The sequence below is a fragment of the Myripristis murdjan genome, chromosome 4 (genome assembly GCF_902150065.1).
Source record: "Myripristis murdjan chromosome 4, fMyrMur1.1, whole genome shotgun sequence".
NCBI classification, from domain to species: domain Eukaryota; kingdom Metazoa; phylum Chordata; class Actinopteri; order Holocentriformes; family Holocentridae; genus Myripristis; species Myripristis murdjan.
In genome coordinates, this window is record NC_043983.1 from 17,926,488 (window position 1) to 17,948,395 (window position 21,908).

At 41.7% G+C, this 21,908-nt stretch overlaps 2 protein-coding genes across 2 annotated transcripts; one reads left to right on the forward strand and one right to left on the reverse strand.

Moving 5' to 3' along the window:
- The first annotated feature begins 498 nt into the window (after positions 1 to 498).
- On the forward strand, positions 499 to 13,130 carry cdh24a (cadherin 24, type 2a). The gene is given in 13 exon segments (XM_030049734.1): positions 499 to 582; positions 3,057 to 3,351; positions 3,473 to 3,592; positions 3,951 to 4,118; positions 7,407 to 7,588; positions 8,470 to 8,726; positions 8,844 to 9,033; positions 9,107 to 9,265; positions 10,092 to 10,209; positions 10,329 to 10,637; positions 11,258 to 11,450; positions 11,548 to 11,953; positions 12,047 to 13,130. Coding segments are annotated over 12 exon segments (3,273 nt in total). The 5' UTR covers positions 499 to 582; positions 3,057 to 3,068; the 3' UTR covers positions 12,935 to 13,130.
- Positions 13,131 to 14,111: 981 nt separating this feature from the next.
- Positions 14,112 to 19,162, reverse strand: mdp1 (magnesium dependent phosphatase 1). Its single transcript, XM_030050110.1, has 7 exons — positions 19,124 to 19,162; positions 18,927 to 18,976; positions 18,767 to 18,830; positions 17,327 to 17,434; positions 17,122 to 17,229; positions 16,575 to 16,660; positions 14,112 to 14,951 (listed from the first exon to the last, which is right to left on the reverse strand). Exons 1-7 carry the CDS (start codon positions 19,159 to 19,161, stop codon positions 14,863 to 14,865), a joined length of 543 nt encoding a protein of 180 aa, XP_029905970.1. The 5' UTR covers position 19,162; the 3' UTR covers positions 14,112 to 14,862.
- Between the last annotated feature and the right edge of the window lie 2,746 nt (positions 19,163 to 21,908).

Sequence of the window (21,908 nt, forward strand, 5' to 3'; positions counted from 1 at the left end):
TTCCAGGTAAAATCTCAGAAAAATCTAAAAATCCTACCACACCCAAAGTCAACTGATACATTTTCTTTTCAGAGAATCAAAGAATTGGAGGACCCTGTTCAAAATAACAAGGACGAAATGAGAACGCAGCCAGGTGTGGCTTTTAAATTGAATGAGACAGAGCCTAATGATTTTGACTTTGCAGAGAGCAGCTTAGCAAGGCAAACAGTTGTAAATCTACGTTCAGAATCCACTGCCAAATCCCTGATGCTCGACCGTACCCTTCAACCCACAGTGACTCCTGGAAAAAGGAGCAATTTGACTAACAGTGAGGATGAAGTTGTAAATAATGGTTACAGTCTAGACCCCAGTTCAGCGGAGGAGCATGCTGTCCAGCCTGAGCTCCGTTTGGAGACAGGTGTTGACGTTCTGCTTCAGAGGACACAGGGCCGCTCTAAATGGGTTGTGGTGTCTGAAGACAATCGGTCAGGGCTGCATCTGCTGCAAGCGGAGCCTCGCTCTCGCCGCCGGCGGAGCTGGCTCTGGAACCAGTTCTTCGTGATTGAAGAGTACAGAGGACCTGAGCCTGTGCTCATTGGACGGGTAAGCTGTTGTCACAACCGGTCAGAAGCAGAGCACACATGTGAATCACCTCTGTCCAGCTGCAGTGTTTGCACAGCAGCCACCACTACCACCACCACCGCCATCACCCCCCATTGCCACCGCACACAGACACACACACTTGTCAGTTCACATCGTAGGGCTCAAGGTTGTTGAGTCTCTACAGTCGCCACACCAGCAGCGTTCAACCACTGTCGGTGTTGCAACAAGAAAAGTGTCTGAGATGATTTAATCCACGGCACACCTGAACCATTTGGATCCCCGGAGGTTACTTGTAGCACTTCACAGGCAGGCGCTCCGCAGCTAATGCAGCTGCTGGCAGCTTTGCTCAGAGTGTGGATTATATCAGCTGTAACGCTAACAGGGAACGCTGCCAGGCACTCTAGCTGTAGCTAGCAGCATACTTTATACTGACAGTCTAGATTGGATTCTTACCAATGCTGTATACACCTCATAAATGTTTAATCTTGCTCTCTGGCTGTTATTGATACAGTCAGAAAGGGATGGTAGAGCAATCAGTAGGCACAGAAGACTGCTCACTCCTCTGTAAGATGTTGATTACTTGTAATAAAGCAACTCTGCGCGGTGAGGGGATTGGATGCCCCATTCTTGCTTTTTTTTTTTTCTCAACCACTGCTACTTTTATTTGCCCAAAAAACAAAGATGATGATGTCAAACCCACTGCAAGCTTTGGGGCGATCTATCAACAGCTCGAATCTCAATATACCCATAATATAAGAAGCTGCAATTTCACTGTCAGAGAAAACAGTAATAAGAGGATCAGAAAGGTGAATATACTGTAAATGTGAAAGGAGGAGATAAATTTAGATTACACAGGAGAGTAAGTGACGAATGAACAGGAGGAGAGAGCTTTTCCTCCTTTGTTTTTATGGATTAGATCATTTTCCTTCCCACCGTGAGAGTGGTTTACCATGCTGACTGATGCTCAGCAGGACTGAGCCAGCAATTAGACAGAGAGGAGAGTATGGCTGGAAAAAAGAGAGGATGGGGGGGTATAAGCAGGAGAGTGAGATAGACACAGACACTGACAAAGATGTCTCTTGTGATGAAGTGTGGGATCAAAACCGAAGCTCACATTAAGGAAGAGAGAAAGAAGGGGTGTGGGTGTAGGAATGAATAAAAAAAAAAAAACTCTGAGTCCCTCATCTAGCAATTTGTAGGGTATGCTATCATGAGTGTCTATAATCCCCAACTTTATCCTCCAGCACACACACACACACACACGTGTTCACAGTGAGACACTATTTTTTCCCGGCCTATGCTTACATATCTGTGTGTATTGTGTGAACTGGAGCTGACATGAACATATTACTCGGGAATGTGTAAACACTTTCAAGTAGAACAAATGGACAGATGCTTTGACGCACTGATTTAACTACATACAAAAATATATATGTGTGTGTGTGTTTGTGTGTGTAGAGAGAAAGAAAGAGAGAGAGAGTCAATGTCGGTGTCTTACAAATAAATGTAACCTTTCATAGATAAATAAGCCCTGCCAAAACATTGCTTTGTAAAAGTGAAACATGTTGCCGCTGAATTTTTAACATCCAGGGTTTCGTTGGCTTCACTGTGAGTAACCAAGGTCCACAGCAGAGGGTGTGAGTAAGCCTTGTGGATTATGAACATGTGCAGATGTGCCTTAAGGGTAGAGAGATGTGAAGGTTCCTGGTCAGAAAGCTCTATGTGATGAAGGCTGAGTAATCTCTTTAGCTTTCTATTTCTGTGTGTCTGGCCTTTTACCCATCCAGCTCACACTAATATCCTCACTGCCATTAAATACTGAACAAGCACTCTGCACCGGAGAGCAAAATAGAGAATCCGAGGGAAAGAGCGAGGGAGAGAGGAATGTGAGCAGATGGACATTCTGAGTAACAGAGGTAGCTTAATAAAAAAGACAGAAAGGAAACCGGAATTGAAAAGGAGGTTTAAAGGTACAGGATAAGGCAGGCAGATGGATTAAAGAGGGGAAGAAAGAGACAGATGGGTAGAAGAGATAGAAAGACACATACAGATGGACACTTTGGCTGTCAGTAGTATGCATCTGTGAACACAGGACATTTCCAGGGCCACTGTCCACACTGATGTGCTCTTGCCCTCAACAAGCCCCCAGTGGCATGCTTGGTCCAATGGCTTAATTAGCTGTATGCATCAGTACTCATCCTGGTCCCATATGTATCTTCCACACCTGGTACCATTCATTTCAGACTCACCGAGCACATCTTGTCTTAACATAAATCATCTATTTCACACGGTCATGTTTGCAGTACTTGCCAGACAAATAGACTAGCGTTAATGAGGGATGTGGTATTTGAATTAGCATACGGTGCCTCAGTGCGAAAAGATTCACAACATGAGATCAGACAGCAGAACAGATAAATTGGTGTTTGTGTTAATTTCATTTCCTCCATGTGTTTTTTTTTTTTTTTTTCTCACAGCTGCATACGGATATGGACAGAGGTGATGGTCGCACTAAATACACACTGGAGGGAGAAGGGGTGGGCTCTGTGTTTGTTATTGACAGTAAGACAGGCAACATACATGTCACCAAGTCCCTGGACCGGGAGGAGAAGGACCAGTACCGCCTTATTGCAACAGCAACAGATCGGCAGACCGGCCGCGCCTTGGAGCCATCCTCTGAGTTCATCATCAGAGTGCAAGACATAAACGACAACCCGCCCATCTTCCCCAATGAACCTTATGTTGCCATGGTGCCGGAGATGGCCAACATAGGTATTTACACTATGACAACATTAAGATGGCTCAAGAATTAGCTGCCACTGTTAATTTAAGTTCCTGGCGTCTCCCTTTCCTGTGAGAGCCTGTCATCCATACGGTCTCCTCTCTCCAACAGGGACGTCCATAATCCAGGTAACAGCCAGAGACGCCGACGACCCAACATATGGAAATAGTGCCAGGCTGGTGTACGCCATCACCCAGGGCCAGGACTATTTCTCTGTGGATCCTCAGACAGGTCTGTGCACGGCTACACATGCACTGTGCATCCCTTCGCAGCTTTTCACCATAATGTGCCTGGCTGGCTAATGATCACTACTGTATACAGGAAATCCCAGCGGCCTGTTTAGATACCATATGTTGTATCTGTGCCACCATATGTCCAGCATCCATCAGTACATTTTATCTTGCATTTTACATTATCCTTGGCTAATACAAATATGGTAAGGCATCATGGGCTTTATGAAACTGGAGTTTAAAAATGCATGCCCGTGCATCATTTTGATGGTAACTTCAAGAAACATGGCATCACTTTGATCTTTGTTGCCGTAGTGTTGTGATTTACTGTTTCCTGTCCTATTCACCCTTTCCTCCAGGTGTCTTGCGGTCAGCCGTACCTGACATGGACAGAGAAACTCAAGATGAATATCTGGTTGTCCTTCAGGCCAAAGACATGGGGGGCCATCTGGGTGGGTTATCGGGGACGACAACGGTGACAGTGAAGCTTAGCGACGTCAACGACAACCCCCCTCACTTCAGACGAAGTAAGCACCGCTGTTATCCGATCACCACTTAACTGTTGGCTGCTTTCGATCGCAGCAACCATAGGAGCGTGTGTGTGTGTGTGTGTGTGTGTTTGGGTGGGGTGGTGTGTGTATAAGATCAAAATGATGAAACATCTTGTAATGGCATTTGTGACAGTAGTCTGATATTTCTTTGCCTCCTTTGGGTTCTTTTTGTCTGGTCTGGCACAAGATAAGATATGAGCTCTAAAATCGCTTGAGATGAACTGTACATTAGTCAATATTCTTCTCTCATTTTATGCTTTGCTGCTAATTATTGTTTTCAACATCATTTGCAACATTTTGACCTTTGCTGATATAATTGGCATTAAAATGTATGCAAACACTTTTCCATTCGATGCCTGAGGTTCAAATGGACTGTGTCTTGAGGAGGAAGAGTGAAAGATCATGTCGGCCTTTTCTTATCCGAGCTTTTCCACGTTCCACGGTATTAATATTTAATCTTCAAACTTCAGTGCTTTCTGCTTCAATAGACAGCAAAATCACTGCAGAATATGTGTAACACTCTGAGACATACAATGCATTTCTCTATGTATCTCTCGTCTCTCTACTCGCTTCTTCCTCCTTCTCTAACTCTTCTCCTTGACAGCCTCTTCTTACTGCCATTCATCTTAATGTTTAAAGACCCCCCCCCCCTTTTCCCCTTACGTTGATATACTGCACTATAATACAGTGCTTTATAGACGCAATTTAACCCTCCTGTCGTGTTCGCGGTCAAATCTGACCGGTGTACAAGTTTTCTCTCCAAAAAATGCAGTTAATTTCATCTGTTTGTCATGAGGTTCCATGACTTTGTTCACACATGGCATCTGAACACATAAAATAAATTTGGAGAATTTTCATTAATTTTTGAATGTTTTATTTAACTTGTATACACCCATCGTGTTCCCGGTCACAAATGACCGGTCATTAGAAATGAATGGGTAAGACTACAATTAGTGTATAAAATAGAGTTAAACACATTCTCACACTCCTTTCCCACACCCCAACATGCGGGTGTCTTCGAGCAGACACAGATGTGTGTGAACACACACACACACACACACACAAACACATCTTATACCCCTTTCTGGCTTCCATGGCAACCCCCACAGGAAAGTATCTCTCAGACTTCTTTCCCACACCCCAACATGTAGGTGTCTTTGAGCAGGCACACACACACACACACACACACACACACACACACCTTATAACCCTTTCTGGCTTCCATGGCAACCCCCACGGGAAAGTATCTCTCAGACTTCTTTCCCACACCCCAACATGTAGGTGTCTTTGAGCAGGCACACACACACACACACACACACACACACACACACACACACACACACACACACACACACCTTATACCCCTTTCTGGCTTCCATGGCAACCCCCACGGGAAAGTATCTCTCAGACTTCTTTCCCACACCCCAACATGTAGGTGTCTTTGAGCAGGCACACACACACACACACACACACACACACATGGACACAGACACACACAGACACACACAACTTTGCCCCTTTTTGGCTTCCATGGCAACCCTCACGGGAACCTTCCACGTGAACTGCCAACACCTGTCACCTGACACCTGTCAGGTGTCAGGTGTCAGGTGTCAAGAAGCCCCAGCTGAAGTTGTGGTCACCTTCAGTCCAAAAATGGTCATTTTTCCTGGACCTCATCCCCACCTGAGAGGAACGGTAAGCTTCCATGTGAAAATGTCATGAGGATGACTAGCTAAATCATAGTGGTCAATGCTGACGGGAACACAAAAGATGCTATTTTTTTGCCAATATTTAGAAAATTGAAATGTTTTCAAAACAGTGTCCTTGGAAAACATTGAAATGAAGTACTCTGTGATAAATACTACAATATGTTTCATCTGAGTATTTGTTATAGTCAAAATAAAATCTATATAATGTTTTTTTCCCTAAAAAACGAATGGTATGATCTCAGGTAAATTAGGCCTACAGCACATACATAGCAAATAGAAGTTCAAAACTTGTCATTTTCACAAGAGCAGAAGTTGATAAAAAGATCTAACACAACATTAGGTGATAATATGTATCATAGTGGATTTATAATCAAATACAATGTTACCGGTCACATGTGACCGGGAACCTCATGAGTGTTAGCCCAAAATGAACAGAATAGGAGGGTTAATATTTCCAAATGCTGAGGTTTTATTATTTATTTACTGATATATTGCTGCATCTTCCCCTCCACACCAGCTCACACTAGGTCATTATTTTCTATTTGACAATAATGCCACAATTTAAACAAACAGCTCATTCAGTATTCCCTTTGAATGTAATAAAGGTGGGATTTTAAATGTCCTTTATACTGAAGGGGCTCTGAATTATTAACAATGAGCAATAGATGGAAATATGCCCTGCTCTGCTTTAACTGAAAGCGTTGCATCGATTTTGCAGCTAGTTACCATGCAGCACCAGAGAGAGCGGCAGAGATCATCATGTAGTGCCAAGCAAACGACAAGACCTGCCACAGATTATTGCCTGCCTTTTTATGCCCATTCAGTGCTCAGTCTGTGATCCAATCAAAACAAGAGCAAAACTGCAGCACCAAACAAATTATGACACTGAGGAAAGTTTGAATCCTCAGACTGATTAATAGAACTCGAGATGCATTCGGCGTGTGACAGGCAAACATCAGTTTTCAATGTATTTTGTCCATTTTAAAATGTTTATGTTTCTTATGTCAGTTACATTTGTTTTACCATTAGAGCTGCAAAATGCAAACATCTATCTTACATCTGCAATTCAATCATTAAAACAAAAAACTATTAGAAAATGGCTGCAGTTCACATGGTCACAATAAGTTGCAGATGAGAGCCTTACTCTCAGATTTTGATTCAATCATCGCTTATTAATAAAGCGGGGTAGGCTGCTCCTTAGGTAAGATATTCAGCTCTTGTGTCTGTAAAATATGCAAATGAAACACTAATAGAAGTGAAATTATGACAGCAACAGCAGTGACATAACAAGTTATGTTAATATTCAATTTTTGCAAAAAATAATTGCCAATTCAGTTTGCATCTGAATTTACAATTCAAATGTTTTGGAAACAACAGTGGTTTCATGCACAAAAGGAGCTCTGCAGACACTTTCCTGTGTTTTTTAGTCACTTGCTATGTCCTGTTTTTATATGTCATTTCAGCCCAGTGATTGGCATGATTAATGGTTCGATGATAGGGAGCTAAATCAATCATTAAATTCATTATTTTTCCTCCTGTGCTCTATCCACTGCAGGTGCATGGTCATTTTCTGTATCTGAGTTGGCAGCACCAGGGGTTGAGGTGGGCCGTCTTACAGCCACAGATCCTGATCTGGGTGAAAATGCTCTGCTGGAGTTCACCATCCTAGAACCCGAGGAGGGGGACATGTTTAATATAACTGGAAGAGACCAAGAGGCGGTAATCATTCTGAGCAAGGTGAGCGAGCGATGAGACTGAGCAAAGAGAGGACACAGAGGCACGGACAGAGAGTACATCTATACAGCAGCATTCATTTCATGCTAACAAAAAGTGTACATACAATGGCAGTAGCAAACAAAAGCAGAGGACGTGGGTGACCCAGCTCATTGGATGTGCTCCCTTTCCTGGCACAGAGATTACGCTGAATATCATTTCAATCTGTGTCTGTCTGGGCTGCTGATACGTTACAGTAAATAAACAAGATACGAGACAAAAACAGATTCAACTCCAGCCACCCAATGTTATCCATCAGGTCTGCTGTGTTACCCACATGGCTGAGGCTGAATAAACTTTAACAAAGCCTCCTTTCACCTTGGATGGGTTTAGAGGTCCTTTGGAGCTTCATTTAGCTGCAATGAAATGAACTCAAACATTTTAAGGGCCCTTTTTGAATGTATGCGCACACTGTTGTTCATATTTTGAATAGGCATTGATGTGCTCTTCAAAGTATCAAAGTCATGCAAACAGTTAGATTCCCTCTGTCCCCAACAAATTCAAATTAGCAAATTTCCACAGTGTGCATTTCAGGGAATAGAGCTGAACTGAATTCAACACTGGCCATTGAGTGATAATCATTGTACAGTGCAATGTTGGATTAAGAAAATGAGTTATGATGAAAGCCTGAATAAGAAAATGAGGGTAATGAATAAGCAAAAAAAGAAAGAGAAATTTTTGATTTATAGAGGGATATGAGTGACACAAGAAGGAAGAGACTTTTATGAATGGTTGCACAGCCAGCGTATATATTTGAAAGTGGATATGCAGCCATACATGAATCATTTATGGAGGGGCCTCAGTAAAGCATGTGGTCTAAAGATGATTTATTTCCCATTCAACAGCTGCTGGATTATGAGACCCGCAGTTCGTATTCTTTCACCGTGGAGGTTGCTAACCCCGTGGTGGATGCTCGGTACCTCAGGAGGGGGCCCTTTAAGGACCAAGCAACAGTCCGGATCATGGTCCTCAATGCTGATGAGCCCCCACGATTCTCCAGGGCTCGGTACCATCTGGATGTGTCTGAGAACTGTCCCCCTGTCTGCTCTGTTGGACGCGTCTACGCTGTAGACCCAGACACGGGACAAAGCACTAACATCAGGTTATTGGTCATTACATGCTCACAGTCAATCAATCACCTGCTAACTCACTCTCTCATTTCCCTCTCCTCTAACTTCTTTCCTTCCTTCTCTCTCCTCTGTCTGTTTCTGTATCTCAGGTACTCCATCGATCCCCAGTCAGATCCTGAGGCGCTGTTCCGCATCGCCTCTGATACAGGCTCCATCAGCACAGTGATGGAGTTGGACCGCGAGCGGGAGCAGTGGCATAATATCACTGTCATCGCCACACAGAGGGGTATGTCAGCCCTCCTGCCCTCCAGCACAATGAGCACTAGAGCTTAGCACAGAGTCATATTTCACTGATAGTATTGCCTGTGGTTGAGAATTGAAAGTGGGGAATAGAAATGTTAGAAATTCAGAGATAACTTCACCATTAACGTTGGTTTCCTTTCTTCCAGACAATCCCAATCTTGTGTCAAGGGTTGTGGTTGCCATAGAGACACTAGACCAGAATGACAATGCGCCAGAGTTGGACAGGCAGTACACAACGTCCGTATGTGACTCTAGTGCCCCTGGCCAGGTCAGTTTTTGTCATCACTCGCCTGATATTCCATTTCACCTCAGACTGTTTTGTGCTTTTGATCCTTTTTTTTCCTCCTGACTTCTGGCGAGTGAGTTCTTTTTTGAGAGCCTGTGTCATTTTATTCTCATTTCTGTTTTGATGTTTTATTTGATTTCTTCTATTGCTAAAAAAAAAAAATTGCAAAAAGGGATAAAGTGCAGGGAAGCTTGTCTAATCTTGGTTTTTAATTTATAAATAATTTTTGGAGGACTTCTTTTAAGGCTAAAATGAACATATGATCCAGAGTTATTGCAGACTGTTACAGTGTCTAAGAGTTTTCAAAATGTTCTTTTTTTCATTATAACAATGGTTTTATGCCTTATCTTCATCACCTACTGACATTTATCCTTCTGCATTAATATTCCATACCTGCAATAAGTAGACTACTGCTCAGTTCAGTTCAGTGGTGTATTTTCTCAGGTGGGAAATATGGTTTCTAGTCCGGCCTCAACACAAAATTTACATTTTAACATTATGCAGTCTATCAGCACACCTTAGAGGGATACAGATAGACATAAAAACACAGCCTTATCATAGAGTGCATTTAAAGTTATCATTTGAGTTCATCTATGGTGAAAGAAGAAAAATAAATTTTGTATGAATCAAGAAGGTTTATTGAATGGGGAATGAGGGAGCTTTCCTTTTAATATGCCTGAATTCTTAATGCAGTTCTAATCACCATATTTGCTAAACCCATTTTATCAGATGAGAAAAAACAAAGTGTAAGCATTAGAGAACTACAGTAATTTTATCACATAGAATAATTCTTCACCGTATTATGCAGGTAGTGCAGGTCCTGCGAGCCATCGACAAGGACCAAGGCGGACAGGATGCCCCGGTCCATTTCAGCATCCCTCCAGAATCAAGCTCTGCGCTCAACCTCACCATCAGGGAAAGTGGAGGTAGAACTGTCTGTTTTTCTGTTTTACACACCATCGCAAAATATAATGCCAGCCAAAACTGGTGTGTGCTAGTTGTCCAACGGCTGTGTTTGATGTTTTGTTTTTTGCCCTGTTATCAGGTGTGACAGCCAGCCTGGTGCTCCAGTCAGCCTTGGAGCCCGTGCCTGGCTTTTCCTCCTCTCTGCTCACCCTCTATGTGCCAGTTGTGCTACGCGATGGGGCCTCCGGTCTAACCAACACTGGCACAGTCACTGTAACCATTTGTCCCTGTCTGAGAGGAGGCATGCAGACAGAGGATAGGGGAAGGCAGCGGGACAGGAGATGGGAGAGGCACATGGTGTGTCTGCCCCTGCCTTCTGCCTCTCCATCTCTCATTTTCAGTATGGTCACTTTACTAGCCATGCTGGCCTGCATCACCACGCTGCTGGGTACGTTTGGAAAGCCTCACTGCAGAACTCAGTCGTGTCATTCTATCCTTTATTATCCTTCATGGGAAATTGTTTTTGCCGCATGAACATGAAAACAGAAAAGCATGAGCATATGGAGATGTGTGAAAAGTCTAGGATACAGACAATTTCATAAGAAGCTTATGTATGACTCCATGTGGCCTATCTAGTCTAGTTACAGTTTACTGAGCAAACTGCATGTAGACGGTGTGTGGTGTCCTTTAAAACATTTTGTTCCTTCCTCAGCAGTCTTCAGTTATAAAGTTCAGCTACACTAGACTGGGGTGGCCTGAAAAGTTTACCACTGATGTTTGAAATTAAAGTTTATTCAGATCAGCTGCATTTGGGTTGCAAAACCAGCAGATGATGCAGTAAGTTAAAACACCTTCAATAAAAAGGTTCATAAAACATGGTAAGAATGGTTTTATCAACTACAAAAGAAGAGTTTGCTCGAAAGTAAAAGTGTCTGCTCTCCTTTGTTGTAGAGCTGGTCATAGATATATGATAGCACAAGCCGCTTGATGTGCTTGAAATATTTTGAGCACTTGTGTCAGGTTGCGTCTTAGGAGCATGTGGTCATATGTCTCTTTTTTGCCCTTTAGTGGTGTGTGCACTCTCGCTGTCATTGCGCCATCAGAAGAGAGACTCCAGCTCACCATTTGAGGAGGATGATGTCAGGGAGAACATCATATCCTACGATGACGAGGGGGGAGGGGAAGCAGATACTGCCGCTTTTGACATCACAGCGTTGCAGAGCATGCACAGAATACAGCACATGCAAAACAACAGGAACATGTGAGCTGTGTCCTAAAACCGTAGCCTTGTGATGATTGGCTTATGGAAGTGTGTGTGCGTGTGTATGTGACACTCTGACATTCATCTCTTGGCACAGATGGTACACCCAGCAGAATCCGCCAAGGGCCAGGACGTACAGCTGGAGTCGTAACCCCCGCCCTGGCCTGGACCCTCAGCGGCCAGGCTCTGCTCCTCTCTATGGACGTCTCTGCTATGGCATCCACACTCTGCCCGTTCTCAGAGACTATCCAGAGGGGCCACTGGAGGCAGGTTTGCAGCTAGCCCAGCTGACCCACGGGTTCAGTGGCAGCCACGCCAGTAATTCCCTCATCATCCAGAACCAGAGCACCTTTGAGCCTGCAGAGCCTGGAGCAGCTCACATACACTCTGCTGAGATGGGTAGTTATGAAGCAGACCGCATGCCGGCTAAGAGCAAACACACCGACAAAAATGGAAGCAGCCAGGCAAATTGTGACACAAAACAGAATCAGGAGCAGGTTAAGGTCAGATATTAACCGAAATGAAATGAAATTCACAGATGAAATAATGTCTTTGTGTGTCATCTCATTTATTTTCTCTCGCTTTGCTCTCTACAGACAAACCTGACAGAAACGGAGTCGACACTCACAAACAAAGCTGCGACTGTGACCTACTCTGACCCAAACGAATCTTCGTGCCAGAGTCAAGCCAGCTCTTCATCAAACCAGCCAGAGGGAAGGCCAGGGTCATCTCAAACACAGATCAGCACCGGGGTAACCAGCTCCACAACAGATGAAATTGATACCGATACCTCTATTCCCTCCATCTCAGAGAGAAATGATTCTAACAGTGGCCAAATCAATACTGTTAATGGTCCTGTTTACCTGAAAGGGGATGCATACAGCATTGTTGGCTCACTGAACCTGAGTAACAGAGGGATATCTATAAACGGGACCGGCAGCAGTGGTTTGTACCCAGGGGGAGTGCAGCTTCTGAACATGTACAGACTGGGGAGAAGGGACCTCACGCCACAGTCTTTGCCCTTACCTGGAGGGATGTTTGGATGCAACAAGGGTTGGCCATGTGGGCCACAGCGTGCGCCCGAGAAAACAGGGCCGGCCAAGCCTCTCAGAATGGAAGATTTTCTGAATTTTCGTCTGGATCAGGTGACCTTTGACCTGTCCCAGCCACCCTACGACTCACTGCAGACTTACGAGTTTGAAGGACGTGACTCAAGGGCCGAGTCTCTGAGTTCACTGGAGAGTGATGGGGACAAGGAGGAGGGAAGTGTGGTGCGCGGGATGGAGGAGCTAAACCAGAAGTTTCAGAGGCTGGTGGAGATCATCAAAGAGAGGGAAGAGGAGAAGGAGCAAGAGAGGAAGTTAACAGAGGAAGGGACACCGGTGGTGGAGGAAGGACAGAATATGGAGGCTGTTGTCAAGGAGACACATAAACAAGAAACTGAGGAGAGCAGTGACAAAGAACAGCAGAGATGGGATTTCTAGAGAGGACTTTAACTGTATGGAAAAGAAAGTTCAAGAGAGCTGTTTTGACAGTGATGGATTTTAAACGTGATAGGATGGCAAAATACACAGCTCCTGACAGAAATTGTTGTGTTTTTCCCCATACCTGAAAAAAAAATAATCCAGGATGCTGACAATGGAACCAAGATTGTGGCAGAATCAATGCACATCTCATAGATTCACTTCTACTGTGTTTATAGAAATGCATTGGAAATCTGTCACTTTTACACTGCACTTGTAACTGATATTAATAATGCACTTAGGCTTTCAAAGCTAAACTTATGAAAAATTCACTTTCTGAAATATTGATTCTCAGCCCTGAAAGCTGCATTGTTAGAAAATAGGCCTCATCAAAAATTGAATAGAATTGTGATACTTAATATTGATAATTTAATAGGGGCACACTCACTAGGATCACTTGGATTTTCAACGTTAACTTTTGCTCTGATTGGAATTGGTAATGTGAATCAAATCAGTTTTCAAACTGCACAAGCATACAGTATGCATCCTATAGACCGACACTGCCACATGCATTCACAGAGCCTCCAAATCAGTGTATAATGCATACATTGCTCTGTATACATTCACATTTTGTAGCCTTGTAGACCCAGTGCAACATGGAACTCAAGCAAGTAGTGATCATTATGGTAAAACCTGCTCACTATGCAATTTACACACAGACTTAGGAGTGATTCGTTTGTTTGATATTATACTAAGCACTGTCAAAAGACCGCTGTGTGCTGTTGTGAAAGTACAGTAAATGATGTCCATATGTAGATACAAACTGACCTCGGCCTTTGCAGTTATTGTTCTATAATTGGCACTTTTTTGGGAGAGACTTACATTGTATTCACTCACTGGAAATTGTGTGTTTTTCGGTGATTACTCTTAGCAATGTATACATACCGTGCCCCTACTCCGCACACAGTTTAATACAAAAAAAAAATTGCACTTGTCACATTTGTATTTGCATTTCCTCATTTAACACTATTTCATATGGCTTGTTTAGCTCCCGGCCTTTAAAGCTGCCAAATTAAAACACGATAAAATCAGACGTGCAACTTTCTTGAGTGATGAGTGAACAGCAGCAAAATAATTTACTTTGAAAAATGTGTAATGTTATTCAGACAATCTCTCATTTGACCATGACTCATATCTATTCATTTGAAAACTCATTTATTATTTAGAAGGTATAGTAACAGGGTAAGTTATTAAAATATTATTTACAAATACCATGATAAAATGTGTTCAATTTGCCACATTGCTTGCCACTCTAGTTTGCTTTCTGTGGGAAATTATATCTTAATCAACCCACTATTCCTATAAGAATACAGTGTTTTAAAACCAAATTTGAAAATCTTTGGCAAATTAAAAAGCAAGATAAGGTGCATTAAATTACTAGGCTCTACTTTGGACAATAACAGGAAATTAAGAAGGAAAGAAATGTAAAACTAAATATGACCACCCCAATGTTAAGCATATATCATTACAATGAACACTGTCAATATAAAGTGGCAGATGCCTCCTGTTGTAACAGTGCAAGCTGCAGGAATACATGAAATATTATAGTATCAAAGACACACAGCATGACAGTTTCCTGAGATCATGATCAGATTTGATGTCATATTTAACTAAATATGTGAACAGAGTACTAACAGATTGCTGACTGAACTGCTAGCTGAGTACATTCAGCAAACATGTTCAATCAGTTTGTAGCTACGGCAGTTATCAGTACAGTGTTGCCACCTCAAGGCAAACATGTGAATTACAGCAGTGCATACTCCCAAGCAGAGAGGTTAGCAGCATAATGGCTGCAAACACTGATGCTAAAAAGCAAGAAAAAAACGGATGGAAGTTACATGACCAAAAGAAGTATAATGCTGAGGAAAAACTGAAGTCATATCAAGTCTTCATGTAGGACGCTTGGAGGAGAACGCAGAAAGCTCATCTTGCACCAGTTTTTTAGTCACTCCATTAGAGACAAGAACACAGTGCACACCTGGGGGAGCAGAGAGACAAGAAGGTAAGTTGCCATGTTTTGTCCGTCGGGCTTTAGACACAGAGCCCTGAAATGTTAGGAGTTCTCAATGTATGTGAGTGCATGTTTTTTGTGTATCCATCGCCAAGATGTTTGACAATTTGATTAGAGATAATAATTGACCACTTGGCACCCATTGGACACCTGGCCAGCCTGGAAGGAGCTTCCCTCTTTCTGTGATCGCTCCCACATTTTTTCTTGCCTGCTATGGGGATTTAGGTCAGAGGGTGTTGTGTTTTTTCTATAAACTCTGGGCCTGTAAAGCCCTTTGAGACTGTTAACAGTGATCAAGGGCTCTAAATAAACTTGAAAACTTGAAAAGCTGAACTTGACGTCTTCATAACCATTCAGCATAGAACCATGAGAGAGGAAACAACACGCTGTGGACACACAGGGCAAAATGATGAACCTATTACCGCAAATGGCCAGCAGGGAGAACTATGATCACAATTTAAATTACAAAAAAAAAAAAAAAAAAAAAAAAGAAAAAAGAAAAAACAGACACATTGGGTCCAATAATTATGGCACTCAGATTACACACATTAAATTTTGACATTTCCATATAAATATGCAAATTGAAATAGAAAAGTCTGTCATATCAAAATAATTGCCAATTCTGTTTTCCCCCACATTTCTATCTCATCCACACTAAACTTGGTCATAAAGCATTGAAATGGCGTATATACATTATACTCCTGTTAGTAAACCATAGCATATGGTCACCTATTTTGAAAATCCACTCAAGAGGTTCACCTCAACATCACGTCTTCATGTGGACCTTTTACACGCAGCCTGAAATGTGTTTCTAACTGGTCGTGGAGGCTTATTACATAATAGTTAGTGTGTCAAACTTGATTTTAATAATTAGTGTACATGTAACAACTCTACTTTCAACATGCAGTTTCATTCAGGGTTACATGAACCTCTGTGTATGCAAGTACACATCCCGACTGTCCATAAATATGGCTGACAGGTTTGACAACTACTAAATTAAACTACTGCATTTTTTTTAACTCGCTCAGCATAAAACCAAAGTAACGACACTTACAGAAATACAGCACTGTAGCCTACAACTGGTTTTAGCTCTTTCCGTAACAGCTCGCCTGATTTACAGAGCAGTTTCTCTGCTGCCAGAGCACATCTCTCCTAATTAGAGAGCGAAGGCTATTAATATGATGGTCTTTCCACATGGCCAACAGGGTGCGATGTGAGATATGAGATAATAATCAGGTTATTTGGTTTATTTGATTATGTCTGGTGCTGGAAAGCCAAATTGACAATAAGGAGCATGACATGTTGCAGACATCCAGTGAAACCTAATAAAATGAAGATATCATCTTAAAATGATGATTAAATGTGTCAGTAAATACAGATAGTGTACAACTCCAATGCATATTGGTGGGGATGTCATATATTTGCATTTGATTTCAGCTCAGAATGGAGCCAAACACAGGAAAACATCTAAAGGAGAGCCTGCTTGAGCCAAATAGCCTTAGATCAGGCTGATACATGCATGGACACAAAAATGTGATGCTATATATATGTAGCTTACGTGGGAGTGAATTCATGTGAGGTTGAAAATACCTAGTCGACTGACGTCCATTATGTTTCTGTGTTCATCATCAAAGAACATCATGTCTTGGAACTGGCATCCACTGTCGGCCTGTATCCTGGGGAAAGAGAGAGGATGACAAGTCCATATGTAACCAACTCCAGCAGTTCAGCTCCAATCCCACCACATGTCCCTTCTGGGGTCACGTTTTGATAAATTATGTATGTGGAATTGTGAGTTGAAACATTTCTGATCATGCCAGTCACATTATTTAAGAATTTCTGATGGCATGAAAATCAATCTCACACACCCCACATTCCTCGAAGAAAATGACAGTGAAACATTATCAGAAAATGCTTAAAAGATAACTAGCTCCACCTGGGAAGCTTCAAGGTGTAATTCATTTTTTTTTAGCTCAGAGATGAACATCTACACTTACTCAGCATTTGGGGTGCAGAGGTGACATCTAACAGTGGCTGTATTTTACCACTTTATATCCAGCTCCTTTCCACTACATTCAAAATAGCAGCATTACTGGCAGAAATGTCATAAACCATTTGAATGCATTTTCAGACTTACCTTTTAAAGTGTGTGACCTTTGAACCAGGGTATATTTGTTTAAAGGTGATGTACTTGTTGAGATCGAAGAGCGACAGCAGCTGATTGGCTCCATCTACTTCCCCGGTGCTGGGAAACAGAGAGAGGGGGGCGCACACCAAGAAAAAAATTGCTCATATCCGTTTATGGTAATGCAAAATGTCCTGGTTTCCTGTTGGGAACTCACCGTGAGGCGATAGCAATGGTTATACCCTGCTGGTGGAGCGAGGTCAGGATCTCTGCTGTGTCTCTATAAAGAGAGATCTTGCTCTGCCTTGAGTCCAACACCACTCCCCTACAATGCAACCCAGATGGCATATTCTCAGTTAAAACCTCTGCAATCTGCTGTGTTTATCCTTAATATCTGGGAAGATTAAAAACACATGTATACATGTAACAGTGAAAAAAGGCAGTAAAACTCAGGAGTCCAACAAATATAACTATAAAATATATTTTCAGACGCTTAAAAGACCCAATTCGCTATTATTGTAGTTTTGAATCTCTTGCTGACTTACTAGGTGATTAATGTGATATACAAGGCTCATAAGGCAAGGAAGTTCACACTGACTCCAGTATTGTTAGGGTGTTATTAGTCGACTACCACATTCACAGCACCTGTCAAACCTGTTGAATTACATTTATTATTAGTTTGTGGATGGTTTCCTGCAGTACTGTACTTCTCTACATTTTAAATCACATCTACAACAGAATGCAGATATTGTGGCTCTTCATAAGCATGAGAAACTGCACCATCATAGTTTAGACGGGCAGCTTTGTCGCACTAATCAGCTCAGGAAATTAACCACCCCTCCAGTAAATCACATTCTAGACGCAGGTGCATATCCTGGTTTATGCTCATGGTCAAGACATGTGTCAGTGTTTCATAATATTGCATTTGGTGTCATTTTAAAGGGGTCCTTCGCAGCTTTCATTCAAGCCCAGTTTTGAATCTTTCTGACAACACATGTTACCCTGGATGTCTTCATAACATAATGAATACATTTTAAATGAGCTGAATTTTGCTGCTTTTACTTAAAGTAGCCCACTTTTAGGTACAGCAGGTCTCAAGTAAAACAGAAAATTAAGATTATGTAAAGTCCCTCTCCACTTAAAAATGTGTTCCTTATGTTAATTTCCCCTAAAATATCTGACTTTGACTATACTGACCAGCCTGGACTGCTGGTTGTGTTTCGTTTCCAAAGAAGCAACAAGAACAACTCACACTGGCTGCTTCACATGAACACAATTAGTGTAACGAAGAGGTTTGCTATTATTTTAATGATTACATTATGAAGTTGGCACAGTTTTCCTGAGTGTCTTGGGACAGGACGTCCTGTGAACAGAGCTCTGGTTACCAGCCGGTGTGCCAGCAGGCAGGAGGCATATTAACACATCTATGCATTTTTAATGAAAGCAAGGTGTAGGATCACATTAAAGGGGTGTTTTCTCATACAATTAACTATTAAATATGTCGTAGTGGTGAATTTCGGCGGCTTAATAAATGACTAGAGGGGACTTTAATGGCTAATTGATTAGGTTGTGCTAATACACTGCTACAGTAAGCTACAGTAAAGTCTAATGCACATCAATGAGGGACAGTGTGTGTCAGAGAAACTGTTTTACTTACTTTTTATCTTTGTGAAAAGGTGGGTCGACGTGGGTGTCCACCCAGAAGGGCCACAGGGTGTAGTCTGGGATGAAAACAAACAACCAGGCAGTTCAGAGGAAGACCGCTAGCTAGTTAGCCACACAGACAGCTGGAGTGGAGACAGAGACAGGAAACTTACCCAGGTCGAACACCACCAGCCGAGGCTTGCTCATGTCGACTGATTTGCCTCTTACCGAAACGGCGTCAGTTCCCGGACACAAAACAAAACAACAAAACAGCTAATGAATGACACAAGGCGGTGACAGTCCAGTCATGTGCTGTCGGATATTCACCAACCCGGAAGTGTCCTCCCCGTGCCGGCCGGCCCGTGCATACCTGTCATGTGATTGCCTGCCTCGGTTCCGCTCTTCCATGATGTGTGTTTTGATTACACTGAAAATTTGTCATCGATCATCAGCCTTTAGCCCACTGATCCGTGAAAAAAACACGTGCATCCCACCGGACAATGCCGATTTACGAGGGACACTTGAATGCTGCTTTCGGGTCACGTGAGAAGAGTAATCGTTGTGGGCTTTCCTCAAATGCTGTCCATCTCTGGCTTTTAATTTGAAATACTGAACAGATTTTGTGTTGGCTTTTGGCTCGACCATGATACTGAATATCAACAATAACTTAAAAACATGTTGTCCACAGTAAACAGCTGTTGTTTTTAATCTGGCTTTTATTTTAGAGCAATGTTACAGCATTAGTTTTACAGTTAAATCAGTGGTTTTCATATTTATTTTATCTTTGTGTTTATTTTATTTTATTTTATTGACTTCTATTTGTTTTTAATGTTCTATAGTTGTTACTGTTGTACTTGTAGTCTAGCATAATTTTATTGTTTTTTATTTTTTTGTCTGTGTTCTTTTAATCTTGCAATGTGAAGCAGTTTAGGCTGCATGCTTGTATGAAAGGCGCTATATAAATAAAGTTGAGTTGAGCTGAGTCAAGTGAAAGAAGAGAAATAGCCTGTCGTTTCAAACAACATCTATAGTAGCAATTACAAGGTTCAGAATAACTGAAATCTAGTATGCAAGTGTGTGTGTATGTGTGTGTGTGTGTGTGTGTGTATGTGTGTGCAGTACACAAAAACTTGTTGACTGCTTCTGACTCGACTGAAAGAGTTCAAGTCGTTTTAACCATCATGTCTTGTCGCCAGTTCTACATAAATGCATCATATAGCTTTATTTATCAAAACACATTCAAATACATTGCACTGCATGTAAAGTTTGTTGAACAGGTTTTTATATTTAAGTCTCACACATCCAATCACATAGCAAACAGCATGTACATTACACATTTGTGAATCAAAATAAGATTAAAAGAAGCCATTGACAGTAATTTACAGTAATTTTTTTAATTGCACATGTCTTCACTCATCAGAATAAATTACACAGCTGAACACTGTGAGGGACAAAAGCAGATGTATTGATTCGTCTCTCTGTTACTGTGGGCTGGAGGATTGATCCGTTTCTTGCCAGACATTAGATCAGCCAGCTTGATTCAACAGCTCTGCCACAAGTTCTACTTTTTAAGAAAGTTAATAATGTTCAGTTTTTGTAGACATTGTTGTGAATGTGTATGTTTATTATTGAGGTTGTAGTTTGCAGAGGTCTTGTACTGGACTACATTATACTGAGAGGTTTTTCTAATTTTTTTGTCCTCCCTATACATATATAGAATAGTGGAAACACCTCTTAATAAAATGCAGTCTAGTACAACAGCACCACTAACTATGAGTTCAATGCCAAACATAAAGTTGAACACCTCTATTACTGTCACAAAAAGAAAACCTGAGCATAGGGATCATAAAATCAACTTTATGGCAGAGCAGTTGTTTTGGATTGTATTAGATTGTGCAGGTGTACAGGTACACCTGTACAGGTAATAAAGTGGCCTCTGAGTGTGTGTATTCAGTCAATATGGTGCTCAAAATACCTTTCACAGAACAGATCACATTAAGGCTACTGAAAATTACCAGCACACAGATGCATTTATCTTTAATTTCTGAACTGCATATAATGTTAAAAAAAAAAAAAAAAAAAAAAAAAACTTTTAAAAGCCTGCAGGTAGCTATTTAACTGTTCAGTGTGTGGTGGGGAAAACTCATCAGGGCCCCAAAATACACACTCCCTGGTGGCCTGTGTTCACTCTGTTGTGTCCTGCCCCCCTCACCAAGTGATCCACGTATTCATACCCCAGAGGGGGTGAGTAAGATCATCATCTTTTAATGCCTTTTTAGAGTGAGGCATGGTGAGCCTCGCTACTTTTAAGTTTTTCTTTTGTAGGTTCACCTGCTGTTGTTTTTACTTTGTTTTGCTTTTGTCCCCCTGTTGTGTTGTTGCCTGTTTTTGTTTTGCTACTGTTTCATTTGGTTATTTTTGATACTAGCATTTTCTTAAACCAACTGGATTTATTTGTTTATTTACTGCTTTACTTGTTTGCCTGATTAACTTGTTTAATTTATTTTTGTATTAATCCCTTTTCAATTTAGTGAGCAGAGAGTCATCTTGTTGGGAGGCTAGACACCCGTGGTGAGGTCCCAACACTTGTTTTGTGAGGAAGCAGTGAGTGAGTAGTTTGATTTGTGTTGGACTGACTATGTATTTTAGAGTAGGACAGTTTTTAGCAGTATTAAAGCCTTTTAGCATAATTGTATTAAAGTAATTTTGTTCCCTATCTTGGTTTTTGTACTTTGTATTTGACTATTATTCCTTCTCTCTTTTCCTCAGCAGTTCCAGTCCCTGCTCTTTTGAATTCATTTCAATTAAATAGTTATTCTGAAAAAAACATCTGTCCTATAAGCAGCTAGTCTGTGGCTACATTAAAGGTTATAGGGGTTTCAGTTCCTGGGGTGCAGCTCTCTAGGTGTCGTTGTCTGTCCCTAATTCCCACAAATTCTCCCCTTATTGCCCTCACCACAAGCATATGACCTTTCAAAAAGATTTCCAAGGAACATTAAATCTATTTAGGCTAATCTGTTTTAAAGGATAAAGCACAGCATTACATTAGCAGCTACCTTTCCACATTCCCAGGTCAAACAGTGCAACAGTAGTCCTAACATGGAACTATTCTGATATCGCTTTTCATCTTGCTTACATGCAGCAGGTTTCAAAGA